The following is a 23,442-nucleotide window of genomic DNA, read 5'->3' as shown; positions in this document are numbered from 1 at the left end:
GAGACCGGAGAGACGTGAGGAGCACAAAGCACCGAGCGGACCGGAGACACAGACCGACAGACCAGTAATAAACCGGAGAACACGGGACCTGGAGGACCTGGTGGATCCCGGTGATCCGGTGGATCTCGCTGATCTCGGGCTCCTCACCTTCATCGCCTTGATGGCCCGGTACGCGTCGTCCACGGAGCGGATCTCGGTGTAGACGGTCTGGTGCGGGAGGAGCAGCTGGTCCAGGATCTGCAGAGACCCGGACCGGTAGCGGATCGCCTCCAGCGTCATGTCCGAGGAGAGACGGAGCTACACACACACTGCAACACGGACACACACTTCAGACACACACTGAGCCGGTCTGCACACACACGCACACAGACACACACACTGCAACACAACGAGCACACACTGCAACACACACCGAGCACACACACTCCAGACGAGACGGCGGAGTGGAGGAGGGGGGGGGCGTCGAGATGATGCAAGGCTAGGCTAGCTAGCAGCGGTGAGGAGAGGAGAGGAGAGGAGATGAGGAGAGGAGATAGGGAGGATAGGAGGAGAGGACCGGAACCTGTTCACGGCGGGCAGACAGGAACCACGTGTCCTCTCTACAGGAAGTCCTACGTGGTGACGCCTACCTGCTCCGCTCGCGCCCTCTGCACTCAGACTACAGCAGCAGCACGAGCCCCGCTGCCCCTCCCCCTCACCCCTTCACCCTCACCCTCACCCTCAACCACCACCCTCCACCCTCACCCCTCCACCCTCACCCTCACCCTCACCCCTCCACCCTCACCCTCACCCTCACCCCTCCACCCTCACCCCTCCACCCTCACCCTCACCCCTCCACCCTCACCCTCATCCTCACCCTCACCCTCCACCCTCACCCTCACCCTCACCCCTCCACCCTCACCCCTCCACCCTCACCCTCCACCCTCACCCTCACCCCTCCACCCTCACCCTCATCCTCACCCTCCACCCTCACCCTCACCCTCACCCCTCCACCCTCACCCCTCCACCCTCACCCTCCACCCTCACCCTCACCCCTCCACCCTCACCCTCACCCTCACCCCTCCACCCTCACCCCTCCACCCTCACCCTCACCCTCCACCCTCACCCTCCACCCTCACCCTCACCCCTCCACCCTCACCCTCCACCCTCACCCTCACCCTCACCCTCACCCCTCCACCCTCACCCCTCCACCCTCACCCTCACCCCTCCACCCTCACCCTCACCCCTCCACCCTCACCCCTCCACCCTCACCCCTCCACCCTCACCCTCCACCCTCACCCTCACCCCTCCACCCTCACCCTCCACCCTCACCCTCACCCTCACCCTCACCCCTCCACCCTCACCCCTCCACCCTCACCCTCACCCCTCCACCCTCACCCTCACCCCTCCACCCTCACCCCTCCACCCTCACCCCTCCACCCTCACCCTCACCCTCACCCCTCACCCTCACCCTCACCCTCACCCTCACCCCTCCACCCTCACCCTCCACCCTCACCCTCACCCCTCCACCCTCACCCTCACCCTCACCCTCACCCCTCCACCCTCACCCTCACCCTCCACCCTCACCCCTCCACCCTCACCCCTCCACTCTAACCCTCCACCCTCACCCCTCCACCCTCACCCCTCCACCCTCACCCTCACCCTCACCCCTCCACCCTCACCCTCCACCCTCACCCCTCCACCCTCACCCCTCCACCCTCACCCTCCACCCTCACCCCTCCACCCTCACCCTCACCCTCACCCTCACCCCTCCACCCTCACCCTCCACCCTCACCCCTCCACCCTCACCCCTCCACCCTAACCCTCCACCCTCACCCCTCCACCCTCACCCCTCCACCCTCACCCTCCACCCTCACCCCTCCACCCTCACCCTCCACCCTCACCCCTCCACCCTAACCCTCCATCCACTCATTCATCTATTTTCTTTTCAAACTGAAAGCAGTTTTCGTACAGGACACAAAAACAACCTGTAGGGGTCAGAGGTCAGGAGCCTGTAGGGGTCAGAGGTCAGGAGCCTGTAGGGGTCAGGAGCCTGTAGGGGTCAGGGGTCAGGAGCCTGTAGGGGTCAGGGGTCAGGAGCCTGTAGGGGTCAGGAGCCTGTAGGGGTCAGGGGTCAGGAGCCTGTAGGGGTCAGGAGCCTGTAGGGGTCAGGGGTCAGGAGCCTGTAGGGGTCAGGGGTCAGGAGCCTGTAGGGGTCAGGGGTCAGGAACCTGTAGGGGTCAGGAGCCTGTAGGGGTCAGGAACTTGTAGGGGTCAGGGGTCAGGAGCCTGTAGGGGTCAGGAACCTGTAGGGGTCAGGGGTCAGGAACCTGTAGGGGTCAGGAGCTTGTAGGGGTCAGGAACTTGTAGGGGTCAGGGGTCAGGAGCCTGTAGGGGTCAGGAGTCAGGAGCCTGTAGGGGTCAGGAACTTGTAGGGGTCAGGGGTCAGGAGCCTGTAGGGGTCAGGAGCCTGTAGGGGTCAAGGGTCAGGTGCCTGTAGGGGTCAGGAACCTGTAGGGGTCAGGGGTCAGGAGCCTGTAGGGGTCAGGAGCCTGTAGGGGTCAGGAGTCAGGAGCCTGTAGGGGTCAGAGGTCAGTAACCTGTAGGGGTCAGGACCTGTAGGGGTCAGAGGTCAGTCCATCAAACACAGATCACCAACCCATCACTGTCAAACCCTAATGGGTACGCAGACACTAATTATCTTTCTCACAACCACACACACTGTAGAAGCCATAATTTGGTTTCCTGCATTTTGTCTTGACATTATTAGTCAAGTTATAATTCTTTGTTTTTAAGTTTGAGTTGATTTAAGGTATTATACAGACAAATGAATGTACTTAATACTATCTGTTGTTATTTACCTGGTACTCACCTGCATGTGTTTACGGTAATCACCTAGCCACTCCCTCTCAACGGGCTTCTGTGTAGAGCTTAATTGGGCCATGAGACTGTAGCAGGTTAGACGGCGGAGAAGGAAGTTTTCCGACCTCATACGGATACTCCAATACTTTCATATTATTTAGATAATTGTACCTGTAATCCTTTCTTTTGAACTTCTGGAAAGTCAACCGGACTGTTGGAATAAATGCTCAACCAGAATTCTACTCTCTGTGCGTGCTTCTTTAGAATTTATATCGGGAGAACTCTGCATCAACCTCATGGCCAAAAAACCTTGTAGGCCACTTCACAAACACACACACACACGCTTATATCACAATCAGAGTGAAACGCCAGAATAGTTAATATGACGTGTAGTTCAGCTTAAATATGTTATCAATAAGGAGCAACACACGAGAACACTAAACACAAGATTGTCTCAGACTCAATTTAATATTGCCATAACCCGCCTTAAAATAAACATACAAGATCCCATAATCAGGCACCCATAAGATCCCAAGAGACATACATATTGGTTGAACACAGCTGCAGATTAATGCTATCAACTGATTGCCATTACATGATACAGACATTAAAATACTTGCAATTACCCAACTCACTATATTGGCATCGGCTGTATTTGATATATATTGATATATATATTGATATATAGATTGATATATATATTGATCCATTCATGGAATCTCTTCTGCTGCAGATGGAGTGAAGCGTGGTCATCATACCCAGGAGGAGAACCCGGACATGGTGAGGGTGAGACATGGAGAGGGTGAGACATGGTGAGGGTGAGACATGGAGAGGGTGAGACATGGAGAGGGTGAGACATGGTGAGGGTGAGACATGGAGAGGGTGAGACATGGAGAGGTACCCAGAGTTTAGAGAGGGGAGAGAGAGAGAGAGAGAGAGAGAGAGACAGAGACAGAGAGAGAGAGACAGAGAGACAAAGAGAGAGAGAGAGAGAGAGAGACAAAGAGAGAGAGAGAGACAAGACAAAACCTGGTAAAAGTTAAATAGAGGCGCATCATGGGAGGTTCCACACATGGGTTACATGTTGTTTGATTACACTTGATGGACTGCATGGAGATAGACAGACAGAGAGCTAGAGACTGTAGAGGAACAGGGGATAGGGGAATAATAGGAAGCATCTCTATGGTTACAGTCCCTCACTAGGTTCTATGTTCCTCACTAGGTTCCTCACTAGGTTCTATGTTCCTCACTAGGTTCCTCACTAGGTTCTATGTTCCTCACTAGGTCCCTCACTAGGTTCTATGTTCCTCACTAGGTTCCTCCTCTAGAGCGTTGAGAAGGCTCTGTGACTCGATGAGTCGTCTCCTTGGTGACACCAACACTAATCCCTCATTATGGGATGGAGTGGTTCCCCTCTCATATCTCCTCCATACAGGGCCATTTACTGTAATCTGGGAATATGGGAGCGAGGAGATTAGATTAATCCTATTAAACGCTCAATTTGGGAAGTTATTCAAGACACCTTTTTCATCTTCTGGTTTACAGCTTCGCCGCCCACGTATACATGAAGAGTTACATGAACATCGTTATAATATTAGACCTCTGCCTGAGATCAACATGAAAAAAAGAGATAGAAAAATAAGCACAAAGACTGTCTGCTAGTGTTCTCGTCTCGTCTAGGTTTCAAGTGCAAATAAGCGGCGCGTTATCCCCATTCCCCGCAGGAACACCTCTAAAGGAGGGATTCCTTTTGTCATTAAGCTTCTACACAAACAACTCAATCGTCTTAGCAGAAAGGACGCTGCTGTCCAGATGAGGCTCTCTCCCGTCTTACACACTGAACAGGATTCACTCTGACGGACACATTCTTAAAGCAAGGCATTGGAGTGTGTGTGTGTGTGTGTGTGTTTCTAACAGTCATCTGTTCACCACTCCCTCGTTCGTTATCCTCTTTCTCTTCACTCATGCATGGCGCTTTCTTTTCAGGGATTCCAGCTGAAACGCACAGAAAGGAACGGATAGTGTGTCATTAATAGTGAGATTCGATATCAAGTGTTAATCATCAACCAACCAACGGCCTCTTTTACCTCCAGCTCAACCAGCTTCAGCCGGCCCAGGGCCTCTTTGGCAGCCTCCTGGAAGAGGAACAGAGGCAGAAGGGTCACGCACGCACGCACGCACGCACGCACGCACGCACGCACGCACGCACGCACACTGTGTCACTCCTGAACATGGACTCACCCTGTTCCCTTGGCTGGAGAACTTCTTCACTGAGTCACCGAGGCCCTGAACGAACCGGCCCAACACAGCCTGGTAGTCTGGAGGAGGAGGAGGAGGAGGAGGAGGAGGAGGAGGAGGAAGAGGAGGAAGAGGAAGAGGAGGAGGAGCAGGAGGAGGAGGAAGAGGAGGCGGCGGAGCAGGAGGAGGAGGAGGAGGAGGAGGAGGTGACTGCAATTAGGAATGTTTAACATTCCAGTATACCTTATCTCACTGTAACAATACTTGTTATAGTGTGTGTGTGTGTGTGTGTGTGTGTGTGTGTGTGTGTTACCCTGCAGTAGGGCGGGGGACCCTCTCTCCAGCTGGGTCTTCTGCCACTGCAGGCGGTGGCAGAGCTCTTTGTGCTGAAGGAGCAGGTCGGCTGGGGGCTCGCGGCGGCTCCTCTTGTACTCCACCAGCTGTGGAGGGAGGGGCATTAGGGTTAGAGACGTAAGGGAGAGGGGCATTAGGGTTAGAGACGTTAGGGAGAGGGGCATTAGTGTTAGAGACGTTAGGGAGAGGGGCATTAGGGTTAGAGACGTCAGGGAGAGAGGGGCATTAGGGTTAGAGACGTCAGGGAGAGAGGGGCATTAGGGTTAGAGACGTCAGGGAGAGAGGGGCATTAGGGTTAGAGACGTTAGGGAGAGGGGCATTAGGGTTAGAGACGTTAGGGAGAGGGGCATTAGGGTTAGAGACGTCAGGGAGAGAGGGGCATTAGGGTTAGAGACGTCAGGGAGAGGGGCATTAGGGTTAGAGACGTTAGGGAGAGAGGGGCATTAGGGTTAGAGACGTTAGGGAGAGGGGCATTAGGGTTAGAGACGTTAGGGAGAGAGGGGCATTAGGGTTAGAGACGTTAGGGAGAGAGGGGCATTAGGGTTAGAGACATTAGGGAGAGAGGGGCATTAGGGTTAGAGACGTCAGGGAGAGAGGGGCATTAGGGTTAGAGACGTCAGGGAGAGAGGGGCATTAGGGTTAGAGACGTCAGGGAGAGAGGGGCATTAGGGTTAGAGACGTTAGGGAGAGAGGGGCATTAGGGTTAGAGACGTTAGGGAGAGGGGCATTAGGGTTAGAGACGTCAGGGAGAGAGGGGCATTAGGGTTAGAGACGTCAGGGAGAGAGGGGCATTAGGGTTAGAGACGTCAGGGAGAGAGGGGCATTAGGGTTAGAGACGTCAGGGAGAGGGGCATTAGGGTTAAAGACGTTAGGGAGAGAGGGGCATTAGGGTTAGAGACGTCAGGGAGAGAGGGGCATTAGGGTTAGAGACGTCAGGGAGAGAGGGGCATTAGGGTTAGAGACGTCAGGGAGAGAGGGGCATTAGGGTTAGAGACGTCAGGGAGAGAGGGGCATTAGGGTTAGAGACGTCAGGGAGAGAGGGGCATTAGGGTTAGAGACGTTAGGGAGAGGGGCATTAGGGTTAGAGACGTTAGGGAGAGGGGCATTAGGGTTAGAGACGTCAGGGAGAGAGGGGCATTAGGGTTAGAGACGTCAGGGAGAGGGGCATTAGGGTTAGAGACGTCAGGGAGAGAGGGGCATTAGGGTTAGAGACGTCAGGGAGAGAGGGGCGTTAGGGTTAGAGACGTCAGGGAGAGGGGCGTTAGGGTTAGAGACGTCAGGGAGAGGGGCGTTAGGGTTAGAGACGTTAGGGAGAGAGGGGCATTAGGGTTAGAGACGTTAGGGAGAGAGGGGCATTAGGGTTAGAGACGTTAGGGAGAGAGGGGCATTAGGGTTAGAGACGTCAGGGAGAGAGGGGCATTAGGGTTAGAGACGTCAGGGAGAGAGGGGCATTAGGGTTAGAGACGTTAGGGAGAGAGGGGCATTAGGGTTAGAGATGTTAGGGAGAGGGGCATTAGGGTTAGAGACGTCAGGGAGAGAGGGGCATTAGGGTTAGAGACGTCAGGGAGAGAGGGGCATTAGGGTTAGAGACGTCAGGGAGAGAGGGGCATTAGGGTTAGAGACGTCAGGGAGAGGGGCATTAGGGTTAAAGACGTTAGGGAGAGAGGGGCATTAGGGTTAGAGATGTTAGGGAGAGGGGCATTAGGGTTAGAGACGTCAGGGAGAGGGGCATTAGGGTTAGAGACGTTAGGGAGAGAGGGGCATTAGGGTTAGAGACGTCAGGGAGAGAGGGGCATTAGGGTTAGAGACGTCAGGGAGAGAGGGGCATTAGGGTTAGAGACGTCAGGGAGAGAGGGGCATTAGGGTTAGAGACGTCAGGGAGAGGGGCATTAGGGTTAGAGACGTTAGGGAGAGAGGGGCATTAGGGTTAGAGACGTTAGGGAGAGAGGGGCATTAGGGTTAGAGACGTTAGGGAGAGGGGCATTAGGGTTAGAGACGTTAGGGAGAGAGGGGCATTAGGGTTAGAGACGTTAGGGAGAGGGGCATTAGGGTTAGAGACGTTAGGGAGAGAGGGGCATTAGGGTTAGAGACGTTAGGGAGAGGGGCATTAGGGTTAGAGACGTTAGGGAGAGAGGGGCATTAGGGTTAGAGACGTCAGGGAGAGAGGGGCATTAGGGTTAGAGACGTTAGGGAGAGAGGGGCATTAGGGTTAGAGACGTTAGGGAGAGGGGCATTAGGGTTAGAGACGTCAGGGAGAGAGGGGCATTAGGGTTAGAGATGTCAGGGAGAGGGGCATTAGGGTTAGAGACGTTAGGGAGAGGGGCATTAGGGTTAGAGACGTTAGGGAGAGAGGGGCATTAGGGTTAGAGACGTTAGGGAGAGGGGCATTAGGGTTAGAGACGTTAGGGAGAGAGGGGCATTAGGGTTAGAGACGTTAGGGAGAGGGGCATTAGGGTTAGAGACGTTAGGGAGAGAGGGGCATTAGGGTTAGAGACGTCAGGGAGAGAGGGGCATTAGGGTTAGAGACGTTAGGGAGAGAGGGGCATTAGGGTTAGAGACGTCAGGGAGAGAGGGGCATTAGGGTTAGAGACGTCAGGGAGAGAGGGGCATTAGGGTTAGAGACGTCAGGGAGAGAGGGGCATTAGGGTTAGAGACGTCAGGGAGAGAGGGGCATTAGGGTTAGAGACGTTAGGGAGAGGGGCATTAGGGTTAGAGACGTTAGGGAGAGAGGGGCATTAGGGTTAGAGACGTCAGGGAGAGAGGGGCATTAGGGTTAGAGACGTCAGGGAGAGAGGGGCATTAGGGTTAGAGACGTCAGGGAGAGGGGCATTAGGGTTAGAGACGTTAGGGAGAGAGGGGCATTAGGGTTAGAGACGTTAGGGAGAGGGGCATTAGGGTTAGAGACGTCAGGGAGAGAGGGGCATTAGGGTTAGAGACGTTAGGGAGAGGGGCATTAGGGTTAGAGACGTTAGGGAGAGAGGGGCATTAGGGTTAGAGACGTCAGGGAGAGAGGGGCATTAGGGTTAGAGACGTTAGGGAGAGAGGGGCATTAGGGTTAGAGACGTTAGGGAGAGGGGCATTAGGGTTAGAGACGTCAGGGAGAGAGGGGCATTAGGGTTAGAGATGTCAGGGAGAGGGGCATTAGGGTTAGAGACGTTAGGGAGAGGGGCATTAGGGTTAGAGACGTTAGGGAGAGAGGGGCATTAGGGTTAGAGACGTTAGGGAGAGGGGCATTAGGGTTAGAGACGTTAGGGAGAGAGGGGCATTAGGGTTAGAGACGTTAGGGAGAGGGGCATTAGGGTTAGAGACGTTAGGGAGAGAGGGGCATTAGGGTTAGAGACGTCAGGGAGAGAGGGGCATTAGGGTTAGAGACGTTAGGGAGAGAGGGGCATTAGGGTTAGAGACGTCAGGGAGAGAGGGGCATTAGGGTTAGAGACGTCAGGGAGAGAGGGGCATTAGGGTTAGAGACGTCAGGGAGAGAGGGGCATTAGGGTTAGAGACGTCAGGGAGAGAGGGGCATTAGGGTTAGAGACGTTAGGGAGAGGGGCATTAGGGTTAGAGACGTTAGGGAGAGAGGGGCATTAGGGTTAGAGACGTCAGGGAGAGAGGGGCATTAGGGTTAGAGACGTCAGGGAGAGAGGGGCATTAGGGTTAGAGACGTCAGGGAGAGGGGCATTAGGGTTAGAGACGTTAGGGAGAGAGGGGCATTAGGGTTAGAGACGTTAGGGAGAGGGGCATTAGGGTTAGAGACGTCAGGGAGAGAGGGGCATTAGGGTTAGAGACGTCAGGGAGAGAGGGGCATTAGGGTTAGAGACGTCAGGGAGAGAGGGGCATTAGGGTTAGAGACGTCAGGGAGAGGGGCATTAGGGTTAGAGACGTCAGGGAGAGAGGGGCATTAGGGTTACAGACGTTAGGGAGAGGGGCATTAGGGTTAGAGATGTCAGGGAGAGAGGGGCATTAGGGTTAGAGACGTCAGGGAGAGGGGCATTAGGGTTAGAGACGTTAGGGAGAGGGGCATTAGGGTTAGAGACGTTAGGGAGAGAGGGGCATTAGGGTTAGAGACGTTAGGGAGAGAGGGGCATTAGGGTTAGAGACGTTAGGGAGAGAGGGGCACCATGTGGCTGCTGCTGAACAGGGGCAAACCATTAGTACGGCCAGATATTGTACGGGGCAAACCATTAGTACGGCCAGATATCGTACGGGGCAAACCATTAGTACGGCCAGATATCGTACGGGGCAAACCATTAGTACGGCCAGATATCGTACGGGGCAAACCATTAGTACGGCCAGATATCGTACGGGGCAAACCATTAGTACGGCCAGATATCGTACGGGGCAAACCATTAGTACGGCCAGATATCGTACGGGGCAAACCATTAGTACGGCCAGATATCGTACGGGGCAAACCATTAGTACGGCCAGATATCGAACGGGGCAAACCATTAGTACGGCCAGATATCGTACGGGGCAAACCATTAGTACGGCCAGATATCGTACGGGGCAAACCATTAGTACGGCCAGATATCGTACGGGGCAAACCATTAGTACGGCCAGATATCGTACGGGGCAAACCATTAGTACGGCCAGATATCGTACGGGGCAAACCATTAGTACGGCCAGATATCGTACGGGGCAAACCATTAGTACGGCCAGATATCGTACGGGGCTAACCATTAGTACGGCCAGATTTCGTACGGGGCAAACCATTAGTACGGCCAGATATCGTACGGGGCAAACCATTAGTACGGCCAGATATCGTACGGGGCAAACCATCGATAAGGCCAGATATCGTACGGGGCAAACCATTAGTACGGCCAGATATCGTACGGGGCAAACCATTAGTACGGCCAGATATCGCAAACCATTAGTACGGCCAGATATCGTACGGGGCAAACCATCGATAAGGCCAGATATCGTACGGGGCAAACCATTAGTACGGCCAGATATCGTACGGGGCAAACCATTAGTACGGCCAGATATCGTACGGGGCAAACCATTAGTACGGCCAGATATCGTACGGGGCAAACCATTAGTACGGCCAGATATCGTACGGGGCAAGCCATTAGTACGGCCAGATATCGTACGGGGCAAACCATTAGTACGGCCAGATATCGTACGGGGCAAACCATTAGTACGGCCAGATATCGTACGGGGCAAACCATTAGTACGGCCAGATATCGTACGGGGCAAACCATTAGTACGGCCAGATATCGTACGGGGCAAACCATTAGTACGGCCAGATATCGTACGGGGCAAACCATTAGTACGGCCAGATATCGTACGGGGCAAACCATTAGTACGGCCAGATATCGTACGGGGCAAACCATTAGTACGGCCAGATATCGTACGGGGCAAACCATCGATAAGGCCAGATATCGTACGGGGCAAACCATTAGTACGGCCAGATATCGTACGGGGCAAACCATTAGTACGGCCAGATATCGTACGGGGCAAACCATCGATAAGGCCAGATATCGTACGGGGCATACCATTAGTACGGCCAGATATCGTACGGGGCAAACCATTAGTACGGCCAGATATCGTACGGGGCAAACCATTAGTACGGCCAGATATCGTACGGGGCAAACCATTAGTACGGCCAGATATCGTACGGGGCAAACCATTAGTACGGCCAGATATCGTACGGGGCAAACCATCGATAAGGCCAGATATCGTACGGGGCAAACCATCGATAAGGCCAGATATCGTACGGGGCAAACCATTAGTACGGCCAGATATCGTACGGCGCAAACCATCGATAAGGCCAGATATCGTACGGGGCAAACCATTAGTACGGCCAGACATCGTACGGGGCAAACCATTAGTACGGCCAGATATCGTACGGGGCAAACCATCGATAAGGCCAGATATCGTACGGGGCAAACCATTAGTACGGCCAGATATCGTACGGGGCAAACCATCGATAAGGCCAGATATCGTACGGGGCAAACCATTAGTACGGCCAGATATCGTACGGGGCAAACCATCGATAAGGCCAGATATCGTACGGGGCAAACCATTAGTACGGCCAGATATCGTACGGGGCAAACCATCGATAAGGCCAGATATCGTACGGGGCAAACCATTAGTACGGCCAGATATCGTACGGGGCAAACCATTAGTACGGCCAGATATCGTACGGGGCAAACCATCGATAAGGCCAGATATCGTACGGGGCAAACCATTAGTACGGCCAGATATCGTACGGGGCAAACCATTAGTACGGCCAGATATCGTACGGGGCAAACCATTAGTACGGCCAGATATCGTACGGGGCAAACCATCGATAAGGCCAGATATCGTACGGGGCAAACCATTAGTATGGCCAGATATCGTACGGGGCAAACCATCGATAAGGCCAGATATCGTACGGGGCAAACCATTAGTACGGCCAGATATCGTACGGGGCAAACCATTAGTACGGCCAGATATCGTACGGGGCAAACCATTAGTACGGCCAGATATCGTACGGGGCAAACCATTAGTACGGCCAGATATCGTACGGGGCAAGCCATTAGTACGGCCAGATATCGTACGGGGCAAACCATTAGTACGGCCAGATATCGTACGGGGCAAACCATTAGTACGGCCAGATATCGTACGGGGCAAACCATTAGTACGGCCAGATATCGTACGGGGCAAACCATTAGTACGGCCAGATATCGTACGGGGCAAACCATTAGTACGGCCAGATATCGTACGGGGCAAACCATTAGTACGGCCAGATATCGTACGGGGCAAACCATTAGTACGGCCAGATATCGTACGGGGCAAACCATTAGTACGGCCAGATATCGTACGGGGCAAACCATCGATAAGGCCAGATATCGTACGGGGCAAACCATTAGTACGGCCAGATATCGTACGGGGCAAACCATTAGTACGGCCAGATATCGTACGGGGCAAACCATCGATAAGGCCAGATATCGTACGGGGCATACCATTAGTACGGCCAGATATCGTACGGGGCAAACCATTAGTACGGCCAGATATCGTACGGGGCAAACCATTAGTACGGCCAGATATCGTACGGGGCAAACCATTAGTACGGCCAGATATCGTACGGGGCAAACCATTAGTACGGCCAGATATCGTACGGGGCAAACCATCGATAAGGCCAGATATCGTACGGGGCAAACCATCGATAAGGCCAGATATCGTACGGGGCAAACCATTAGTACGGCCAGATATCGTACGGCGCAAACCATCGATAAGGCCAGATATCGTACGGGGCAAACCATTAGTACGGCCAGACATCGTACGGGGCAAACCATTAGTACGGCCAGATATCGTACGGGGCAAACCATCGATAAGGCCAGATATCGTACGGGGCAAACCATTAGTACGGCCAGATATCGTACGGGGCAAACCATCGATAAGGCCAGATATCGTACGGGGCTAACCATTAGTACGGCCAGATATCGTACGGGGCAAACCATCGATACGGCCAGATATCGTACGGGGCAAACCATCGATACGGCCAGATATCGTACGGGCCAAACCATTAGTACGGCCAGATATCGTACGGGGCAAACCATCGATAAGGCCAGATATCGTACGGGGCAAACCATCGATACGGCCAGATATCGTACGGGGCAAACCATCGATACGGCCAGATATCGTCGCCCTTCTTCGTGCGATACGAGAATCTTTAGGCTGGCGCCAAATATCATATTATTATAATCATATCGTTTCTTAACAGATTTATTTAATCTATCTTGGCCAGGACTCTCTTGTAAAATAGATTTTTAATCTCAATGAGACTTCTCCTGGTTAAATAAAGTAAAATAAGGTAAAATAAAAAATAAAAAATATTTTGCATTTTCATGCTTTATTCCTGAAGTTAGAGAGGAAATATCGCCCCATATATCGATATTTTAATTAATAAATGAAGGCGCTCTGAACAGATTTCCCTGCTCCTCCAGCGGAGCTCCACACACGAATGAAGGAAACTTAACCAGAAAGGAACTAAAGACAGTGTAAAGAACCCGGTTGGACCGTGAATAAAGACCGAAGTTCAGCTCTCTACCTTTTCAGTCATTTTGCGTTCATCATTAGACATATATCTTGATGTATCGTTATAGGATTGTCTAACAATATATTGATTATTGCAGAATCGCCGTATCTGTATTATTGTTATCATGAGGTAGCCTGTGGTTCCCCCCTACTATGAACTAGTGTGGGGCTGATGGACTGATAGAAACACACACACACACACACACACACACACACACCTTCCTCTCGACGCCCTCCTTGTCGTGGTGCAGCAGGCTGAAGCTGTGGAGTCTGTACTTAGGAGGAGAGCTGCTGGGGGGGGCAGCGCCCCTGGGCCCGGAGCGGGGGGAGGGGGGAGCCTGCGGAGAGAGGGTTACTGTAAGACCAGAGCAACAGAACACAGAGCAACAGAACACAGAGGGGTCACTGTAAGACCAGAGCAACAGAACACAGAGCAACAGAACACAGAGGGGTCACTGTAAGACCAGAGCAACAGAACACAGAGCAACAGAACACAGAGGGGTCACTGTAAGACCAGAGCAACAGAACACAGAGCAACAGAACACAGAGGGGTCACTGTAAGACCAGAGCAACAGAACACAGAGCAACAGAACACAGAGGGGTCACTGTAAGACCAGAGCAACAGAACACAGAGCAACAGAACACAGAGGGGTCACTGTAAGACCAGAGCAACAGAACACAGAGCAACAGAACACAGAGGGGTCACTGTAAGACCAGAGTAACAGAACACAGAGGGGTCACTGTAAGACCAGAGTAACAGAACACAGAGCAACAGAACACAGAGGGGTCACTGTAAGACCAGAGCAACAGAACACAGAGCAACAGAACACAGAGGGGTCACTGTAAGACCAGAGCAACAGAACACAGAGCAACAGAACACAGAGGGGTCACTGTAAGACCAGAGCAACAGAACACAGAGGGGTCACTGTAAGACCAGAGTAACAGAACACAGAGCAACAGAACACAGAGGGGTCACTGTAAGACCAGAGCAACAGAACACAGAGCAACAGAACACAGAGGGGTCACTGTAAGACCAGAGTAACAGAACACAGAGGGGTCACTGTAAGACCAGAGTAACAGAACACAGAGCAACAGAACACAGAGGGGTCACTGTAAGACCAGAGCAACAGAACACAGAGCAACAGAACACAGAGGGGTCACTGTAAGACCAGAGTAACAGAACACAGAGGGGTCACTGTAAGACCAGAGCAACAGAACACAGAGCAACAGAACACAGAGGGGTCACTGTAAGACCAGAGTAACAGAACACAGAGGGGTCACTGTAAGACCAGAGCAACAGAACACAGAGCAACAGAACACAGAGGGGTCACTGTAAGACCAGAGTAACAGAACACAGAGCAACAGAACACAGAGGGGTCACTGTAAGACCAGAGCAACAGAACACAGAGGGGTCACTGTAAGACCAGAGCAACAGAACACAGAGCAACAGAACACAGAGGGGTCACTGTAAGACCAGAGTAACAGAACACAGAGCAACAGAACACAGAGGGGTCACTGTAAGACCAGAGTAACAGAACACAGAGGGGTCACTGTAAGACCAGAGTAACAGAACACAGAGGGGTCACTGTAAGACCAGAGCAACAGAACACAGAGCAACAGAACACAGAGGGGTCACTGTAAGACCAGAGCAACAGAACACAGAGGGGTCACTGTAAGACCAGAGTAACAGAACACAGAGGGGTCACTGTAAGACCAGAGTAACAGAACACAGAGGGGTCACTGTAAGACCAGAGTAACAGAACACAGAGGGGTCACTGTAAGACCAGAGCAACAGAACACAGAGCAACAGAACACAGAGGGGTCACTGTAAGACCAGAGCAACAGAACACAGAGCAACAGAACACAGAGGGGTCACTGTAAGACCAGAGTAACAGAACACAGAGGGGTCACTGTAAGACCAGAGCAACAGAACACAGAGCAACAGAACACAGAGGGGTCACTGTAAGACCAGAGTAACAGAACACAGAGGGGTCACTGTAAGACCAGAGTAACAGAACACAGAGCAACAGAACACAGAGGGGTCACTGTAAGACCAGAGCAACAGAACACAGAGCAACAGAACACAGAGGGGTCCCCGTATGACCAGGGCCTCGTTTCCCGATAACGATGGATCTTCGCTCGTACGATCATTCTCACGATGGATCTTGCGAACCATCGTGAATTTCTTTGGAGCGTTTCCCGAAACTCTTCACATGAACGCGCGTTCGCTGCACTCACGACGTTCTTATGATTGTACCTGTCCACTGACACGGTGCTGAAACGGGCTCTGTAGGAGGGGGGGACGCAGGAATGTCGCAGGAAAATGGGGTTAAAAAGGGTTAAAATATCCCCCCATCAAGGCCAACAGCAGAGTAGTCTATGAAAAGAATAGACTGCAATAATACGAATGCTAAAGATATTAAAACACAATTGATTAGGCCTATGCCGACATATGTATCAGCCCTAATCCTGAATGCACTGTGCGTACATTTTTTCACGGCATTTCCCCCCCTGAAATAATTATATTACAAAAATCCAAAATAGCTTGTGTGACAACTACATCTATCTTAATGTGCTGGTTTCTGAAACATACTTTGCGCAGCAAGGAAAGCCGACTTTATCTGATTCCGCCTAAGGTTTCATTGATTGGCGCGCACGCTCTAGTCTAGAATATTTGTAGCCGATCAATTAGGAACCGCTCAATAATGAACCGATCAATGAGGAACCTATCAATGAGGAACTGATCAATGAGGAACTGATCAATGAGGAACTGATCAATGAGGAACTGATCAATGAGGAACTGATCAATGAGGAACTGATCAATGAGGAACTGATCACTGATCAATTAGGATCGGATCAATGAGGAGCGCTCACCCGGTCCTTGGGCCTCTTGGTGGGGGGGGGGGGGCTCCAGCACCAGCCACTTCTCCGTCAGCGCCTGCAGCTGGGCCCCTCCCAGGGGCTCTCTCAGCTTCAGCCTGACCTCCAGCTTCCCCCCGGTGGGCTGCCGGCCGTCCAGCACCTGGGGGACCGGGGGGGTCAGTGGGGGGCGGGGTCAGTGGGGGGGCTGAGCGTGTGTGTGTGTCGCCGCCGGTACCTCCAAGATCTCCCGAACCTCGCATTGGTTCTCCAGGGCGTCCATCTTCAGCTGGGCGCCGCCCACCACCTTGTCCGTCTTGAAAAGGCCTCTGTCAGACGGACGGACAACACACCGGTTACAGGAGGAGCCTGGGAACGCCGTCACTGTTACAGGAGGAGCCTGGGAACGCCGTCACTGTTACAGGAGGAGCCTGGGAACGCCGTCACTGTTACAGGAGGAGCCTGGGAACGCCGTCACTGTTACAGGAGGAGCCTGGGAACGCCGTCACTGTTACAGGAGGAGCCTGGGAACGCCGTCACTGTTACAGGAGGAGCCTGGGAACGCCGTCACTGTTACAGGAGGAGCCTGGGACCGCCATCACTGTTACAGGAGGAGCCTGGGAACGCCGTCACTGTTACAGGAGGAGCCTGGGACCGCCGTGTGGGACCGCCGTGGGGCTCTGTGTTGTGTTGCTGTGTATGGCTGTGTGTGTGTGTGTGTGTGTGTGCCTGTGTTTATGTGTGTGTCTTTGTGTGTCTGTGTGTGTGGTGTTGCAGGCGTGTTTGTGTGTGCGTGCGTGCGTGCGTGCGTGCGTGCGTGCGTGTGTGTGGTGGTGGAGGCGTGTGTGTGTGTGTGTGGTGGTGGAGGCGTGTGTGCGTGTGTGTGGTGGTGGAGGCGTGTGTGCGTGTGTGTGGTGTTGCAGGCGTGTTTGTGTGTGCGTGCATGCGTGCGTGCGTGCGTGCGTGCGTGCGTGCATGCGTGCGTGTGTGTGGTGGTGGAGGCGTGTGTGCGTGTGTGTGGTGGTGGAGGCGTGTGTGCGTGTGTGTGGTGGTGGAGGCGTGTGTGTGTGTGTGCGGAGGCCCACCCCTTGTGGAGGACCTCCAGCCTGATGCCCTTGTTGGCCACCAGGCGCCTGAATCCGCGGTGGCCCCGGCTGATGGTCAGCCTGAAGCTCTCGTTGAACTCAGGGCTGGTGGTGGAACGGACCGTGGCTGTCCGGTCGCGCTGCGCCTCCTCCTGGGGGAGAACCAAAGGGGGTCAGCTAGAGGTGGTGGTTAGGGTGGTGGTGGTGGTGCAGATAGAGGTGGTGCTGTGTCATTAGTGAGCTGCTGTCTCTCACCACACTTGGGAAAGGAAACTCAAACTTCACACTAGAGTCCAGATTGCTGGGAGAGACGCCTGAGGACAGAGGAGGATGATTTGAGAACGCACGCACGCACGCACGCACGCACGCACGCACGCACGCACGCACGCACGCACGCACGCACGCACGCACGCACGCACGCACGCACGCACGCACGCACGCACGCACGCACGCACGCACGCACGCACGCACGCACGCACGCACGCACGCACGCACGCACGCACGCACGCACGCACGCACGCACGCACGCACGCACGCACGCACGCACGCACGCACGCACGCACGCACGCACGCACGCACGCACGCACGCACGCACGCACGCACGCACGCACGCACGCACGCACGCACGCACGCACGCACGCACGCACGCACGCACGCACGCACGCACGCACGCACGCACGCACGCACGCACGCACGCACGCACGCACGCACGCACGCACGCACGCACGCACGCACGCACGCACGCACGCACGCACGCACGCACGCACGCACGCACGCACGCACGCACGCACGCACGCACGCACGCACGCACGCACGCACGCACGCACGCACGCACGCACGCACGCACGCACGCACGCACGCACGCACGCACGCACACACACACACACACACACACACACACACACACACACACACACACACACACACACACACACACACACACACACACACACCTGAAGGCGTGGGTAGGTTGATGCCTCTGACGATGTGAAGCATCATGTCGTTCATCGACAGGTCGGGGTTCACCCTGGAGGGAAACACAAAGCAGACCTCCGTCACCCTGAGCACCACCAGGACCTCCGTCACCACCAGGACCTCCGTCACCACCAGGACCTCCGTCACCACCAGGACCTCCGTCACCCTGGGCTCCACCAGGACCTCCGTCACCCTGGGCTCCAGAGGAGTCCCTGTGCGGCCCCCCCCCCCACACACCCAGAGCTCTGCCATCTAAAGGGCCCAGTGTCTGAGGGCGTCCCTCATTGGTTACTGATCAGACACTAGGAGGGGGGGGCTGACCTGATAACGTTGAGGGTCCGCTCCTCGTGGCGCGCCTTGGGGGCCGCGAGGCCCTGGGCCTGGGCTCTCCTCAGCACCTCCATGCTCTTCATGCACTCCTCCGCCAGCCTCTCGCACCTGAGGGGAGAGACCAGAGACAGGGAGAGGTGGAGAGAGACCAGAGACAGGGAGAGGTGGAGAGACCAGAGACAGGGAGAGATGGAGATAGACCAGAGACAGGGAGAGGTGGAGAGACCAGAGACAGGGAGAGGTGGAGAGACCAGAGACAGGGAGAGGTGGAGAGACCAGAGACAGGGAGAGGTGGAGAGACCAGAGACAGGGAGAGATGGAGATAGACCAGAGACAGGGAGAGATGGAGATAGACCAGAGACAGGGAGAGGTGGAGATAGACAAGAGACAGGGAGAGGTGGAGAGAGACCAGAGACAGGGAGAAGGTGGAGAGAGAGACCAGAGACAGGGAGAGGTGGAGAGAGACCAGAGACAGGGAGAATGTGGAGAGAGAGACCAGAGACAGGGAGAGGTGGAGAGAGACCAGAGACAGGGAGAAGGTGGAGAGAGAGACCAGAGACAGGGAGAGGTGGAGATAGACAAGAGACAGGGAGAGGTGGAGAGAGACCAGAGACAGGGAGAAGGTGGAGAGAGAGACCAGAGACAGGGAGAAGGTGGAGAGAGACCAGAGACAGGGAGAAGGTGGAGAGAGACCAGAGACAGGGAGGTGGAGAGAGACCAGAGACAGGGAGAAGGTGGAGAGACCAGAGGCAGGGAGGTGGAGAGAGACCAGAGACAGGGAGAGGTGGAGAGGGACCAGAGACAGGGAGAAGGTGGAGAGACCAGAGACAGGGAGAGGTGGAGAGAGACCAGAGGCAGGGAGAAGGTGGAGAGACCAGAGACAGGGAGGTGGAGAGAGACCAGAGACAGGGAGAGGTGGAGAAAGACAAGAGACAGGGAGAAGGTGGAGAGAGACCAGAGAGAGGGAGAAGGTGGAGAGACCAGAGACAGGGAGAGGTGGAGAGAGAGACCAGAGACAGGGAGAAGGTAGAGAGAGAGAGACTGAATGATTGGCCGTTGTACAACAAGCCAAGGCAGCTGGAGGCGGGCCGAGCGCCACTTCCTCATGAACTGGAGGCGGGCCCAGGTCCACTTCCTGATGAACTGGAGGCGGAACAAGCTCCACTTCCTCATGAACTGGAGGCGGAACCAGCTACACTTCCTCATGAACTTATTCAGATCATTGACCAGTTTTAAACCCACACAGACGTGTCTCTTACTTGAGTGTCTCGGCCAGGTTTCCTATCTGGGTGAACTGCTTGCAGTAGCCGCGGCATTTCTGTAACAGAACGAGGAGGAAGGGTTAAGACTACAGTGAGAGAGGAGAGGCAGCGCCTCATTGGTCCAAACACAGCGAGGGAGTCATGATGTAGAGAGCAGGGACCACTAAAACGGAGACAACACGCCCAGTGGCCCAGGGGCCCAGGGGCCCTGCTGGCTCTGACCTGGTGCTGCTTCTTCAGGAGCTCCATCAGCTGCTGGTACTGCTCCCCGGAGCGAGGGGACAGAGGGGTCCGGGGGCGGCCCAGGGAGAAGGCCTCCTCAGAGACCGGAGCATCAGGAACCTGGGGAGGGGAGGGGGGAGAGAGAGGGGGAGAGAGAGGGGAGAGAGGGGGAGAGGGGAGAGAGGAGAGAGGGGAGTGAGGGGAGAGGAGAGAGGGTGAGAGGAGAGAGAGGAGAGAGGGTGAGGGGGAAGAGAGGGGAGTGAGGGGAGAGGGTGAGGGGGAAGAGAGGGGAGAGAGGAGAGAGGGGAGAGGGGAGAGAGGGGAGAGGGTGAGAGGAGAGAGAGGAGAGAGGGTGAGGGGGAAGAGAGGGGAGAGAGGAGAGAGGGGAGAGAGGGGAGAGAGGGGAGAGAGGGTGAGAGGGGAGAGAGGGGAGAGAGGGGAGAGAGGGGGAGAGAGGGTGAGAGGGGAGAGCGGGTGAGGGGGAAGAGAGGGGAGTGAGGGGAGAGGAGAGAGGGGAGAGAGGGGAGAGGGTGAGAGGAGAGAGAGGAGAGAGGGTGAGGGGGAAGAGAGGGGAGAGAGGAGAGAGGAGAGAGGGGAGAGAGGGGAGAGAGGGGAGAGAGGGGGAGAGAGGGTGAGAGGAGAGAGCGGGGAGAGAGGGGGAGAGAGGGTGAGAGGGGAGAGCGGGGGAGAGAGGGGGAGAGAGGGGAGAGTGGGTGAGAGGGGAGAGAGGAGAGAGAGGAGAGAGGAGAGAGGAGAGAGGGTGAGAGGGGAGAGAGGGGAGTGAGGGGAGAGGAGAGAGGGGAGAGAGGGGAGAGGGTGAGAGGAGAGAGAGGAGAGAGGGTGAGGGGGAAGAGAGGGGAGAGGGGAGAGAGGAGAGAGGGGAAAGAGGAGAGAGGGGAGAGAGGGGAGAGGGGAGAGGGGGAGAGAGGAGAGAGGGTGAGGGGGAAGAGAGGGGAGTGAGGGGAGAGGAGAGAGGGGAGAGAGGGGAGAGGGTGAGAGGAGAGAGAGGAGAGAGGGTGAGGGGGAAGAGAGGGGAGAGAGGAGAGAGGAGAGAGGGGAGAGAGGGGAGAGAGGGGGAGAGAGGGTGAGAGGGGAGAGAGGGGAGAGAGGGGGAGAGAGGGTGAGAGGGGAGAGCGGGGAGAGAGGGTGAGAGGGGAGAGCGGGGGAGAGAGGGGAGAGAGGGGGAGAGAGGGGAGAGTGGGTGAGAGGGGAGAGAGGAGAGAGAGGGGAGAGAGGAGAGAGGGGAGAGAGGAGAGAGGAGAGAGGGTGAGAGGGGAGAGAGGGGAGTGAGGGGAGAGGAGAGAGGGGAGAGAGGGGAGAGGGTGAGAGGAGAGAGAGGAGAGAGGGTGAGGGGGAAGAGAGGGGAGAGAGGAGAGAGGGGCGAGAGGAGAGAGGGGAGAGAGGGGAGAGGGGAGAGGGGAGAGAGAGGAGAGAGGGGAGAGAGGAGAGAGGGTGAGGGGGAAGAGAGGGGAGAGAGGAGAGAGGGGAGAGGGGAGAGAGGAGAGAGGGTGAGGGGAGAGGGGAGAGAGAGGAGAGAGGGGAGAGAGGGGAGAGGGGAGAGAGGAGAGAGGGGAGAGAGGGGAGGGAGGGGAGAGAGGAGAGAGGGGAGAGAGGAGAGAGGGTGAGGGGAGAGGGGAGAGAGAGGAGAGAGGGGAGAGAGGGGAGAGGGGAGAGAGGAGAGAGGGGAGAGGGGAGAGAGGAGAGAGGGTGAGAGGGGAGAGAGGGGGAGAGAGGGGAGAGAGGGTGAGAGGGGAGAGAGGAGAGAGGGGAGAGAGGAGAGAGGAGAGAGGGGAGAGAGGAGAGAGGGGAGAGAGGGGAGAGGGTGAGAGGGGAGAGAGGGTGAGGGGGGAGAGAGGAGAGAGGGGAGAGAGGGGAGAGAGGAGAGAGGGGAGAGAGGAGAGGGGAGAGAGGAGAGAGGGGAGAGAGGGGAGAGGGTGAGAGGGGAGAGACGGTGAGAGGGGAGAGAGGAGAGAGAGGGGAGAGAGGAGAGAGGGGAGAGAGGAGAGAGGAGAGAGGGTGAGAGGGGAGAGAGGGGAGTGAGGGGAGAGGAGAGAGGGGAGAGGGTGAGAGGAGAGAGAGGAGAGAGGGTGAGGGGGAAGAGAGGGGAGAGAGGAGAGAGGGGCGAGAGGAGAGAGGGGAGAGAGGGGAGAGGGGAGAGGGGAGAGAGAGGAGAGAGGGGAGAGAGGAGAGAGGGTGAGGGGGAAGAGAGGGGAGAGAGGAGAGAGGGGAGAGGGGAGAGAGGAGAGAGGGTGAGGGGAGAGGGGAGAGAGAGGAGAGAGGGGAGAGAGGGGAGAGGGGAGAGAGGAGAGGGGGAGAGAGGGGAGGGAGGGGAGAGAGGAGAGAGGGTGAGGGGAGAGGGGAGAGAGAGGAGAGAGGGGAGAGGGGAGAGAGAGGAGAGAGGGGAGAGGGGAGAGAGGAGAGAGTTGAGAGGGGAGAGAGGAGAGAGGGTGAGAGGGGAGAGAGGGGGAGAGAGGGGAGAGAGGGTGAGAGGGGAGAGAGGAGAGAGGGGAGAGAGGAGAGAGGAGAGAGGGGAGAGAGGAGAGAGGGGAGAGAGGGGAGAGGGTGAGAGGGGAGAGAGGGTGAGGGGGGAGAGAGGAGAGAGGGGAGAGAGGGGAGAGAGGAGAGAGGGGAGAGAGGAGAGGGGAGAGAGGAGAGAGGGGAGAGAGGGGAGAGGGTGAGAGGGGAGAGAGGGTGAGGGGGGAGAGAGGAGAGAGGGGGGAGAGGGTGAGGGGGAAGAGAGGGGAGAGAGGAGAGAGGGGCGAGAGGAGAGAGGGGAGAGAGGAGAGAGGGGAGAGAGGGGAGAGGGTGAGAGGGGAGAGAGGGTGAGGGGGGAGAGAGGAGCGAGGGGAGAGAGGGGAGAGAGGAGAGAGGGGAGAGAGGAGAGGGGAGAGAGGAGAGAGGGGAGAGAGGGGAGAGGGTGAGAGGGGAGAGAGGGTGAGGGGGGAGAGAGGAGGAGAGAGGGGAGAGAGGGTGAGAGGGGAGAGAGGAGAGAGGGGAGAGAGGAGAGAGGAGAGAGGGGAGAGAGGAGAGAGGGGAGAGAGGGGAGAGGGTGAGAGGGGAGAGAGGGTGAGGGGGGAGAGAGGAGAGAGGGGAGAGAGGGGAGAGAGGAGAGAGGGGAGAGAGGAGAGGGGAGAGAGGAGAGAGGGGAGAGAGGGGAGAGGGTGAGAGGGGAGAGAGGGTGAGGGGGGAGAGAGGAGAGAGGGGAGAGAGGGGGATAGGATGAGAGTGAACGTCCTCTAAGAGTGAACCTTCTCTAAGAG

The 23,442-nt window shown here is 55.8% G+C and overlaps 2 protein-coding genes across 2 annotated transcripts in view; both read right to left on the bottom strand.

The window, feature by feature from the left end:
* Positions 1-559, bottom strand: part of mri1 (methylthioribose-1-phosphate isomerase 1) — a 7,491-nt gene extending 6,932 nt beyond the window's left edge. The window contains exon 1 of the mRNA XM_079730714.1: positions 148-559. Coding sequence (XP_079586840.1) covers positions 148-279 — 132 coding nt within the window. The 5' untranslated portion in view covers positions 280-559. The remainder of the gene's footprint in view (positions 1-147) is intronic.
* Positions 560-3,296: 2,737 nt separating this feature from the next.
* The window catches only part of cc2d1a (coiled-coil and C2 domain containing 1A), a 31,407-nt gene continuing 11,261 nt past the window's right edge, over positions 3,297-23,442 (bottom strand). Inside the window, 14 exon segments of the mRNA XM_079730226.1 lie at positions 3,297-4,836; positions 4,929-4,976; positions 5,083-5,159; positions 5,393-5,519; positions 13,668-13,787; positions 16,324-16,348; positions 16,350-16,471; positions 16,547-16,637; positions 17,394-17,545; positions 17,649-17,707; positions 18,347-18,420; positions 18,690-18,806; positions 19,958-20,016; positions 20,183-20,302. Of these exon segments, the coding sequence (XP_079586352.1) occupies positions 4,804-4,836; positions 4,929-4,976; positions 5,083-5,159; positions 5,393-5,519; positions 13,668-13,787; positions 16,324-16,348; positions 16,350-16,471; positions 16,547-16,637; positions 17,394-17,545; positions 17,649-17,707; positions 18,347-18,420; positions 18,690-18,806; positions 19,958-20,016; positions 20,183-20,302 (1,224 nt within the window). The 3' untranslated portion in view covers positions 3,297-4,803.

This window comes from Pollachius pollachius (genome assembly GCF_949987615.1).
Source record: "Pollachius pollachius genome assembly, chromosome: 2".
Taxonomy (NCBI): Eukaryota; Metazoa; Chordata; class Actinopteri; order Gadiformes; family Gadidae; genus Pollachius; species Pollachius pollachius.
This window is presented reverse-complemented; position numbering and strand designations above follow the sequence as displayed.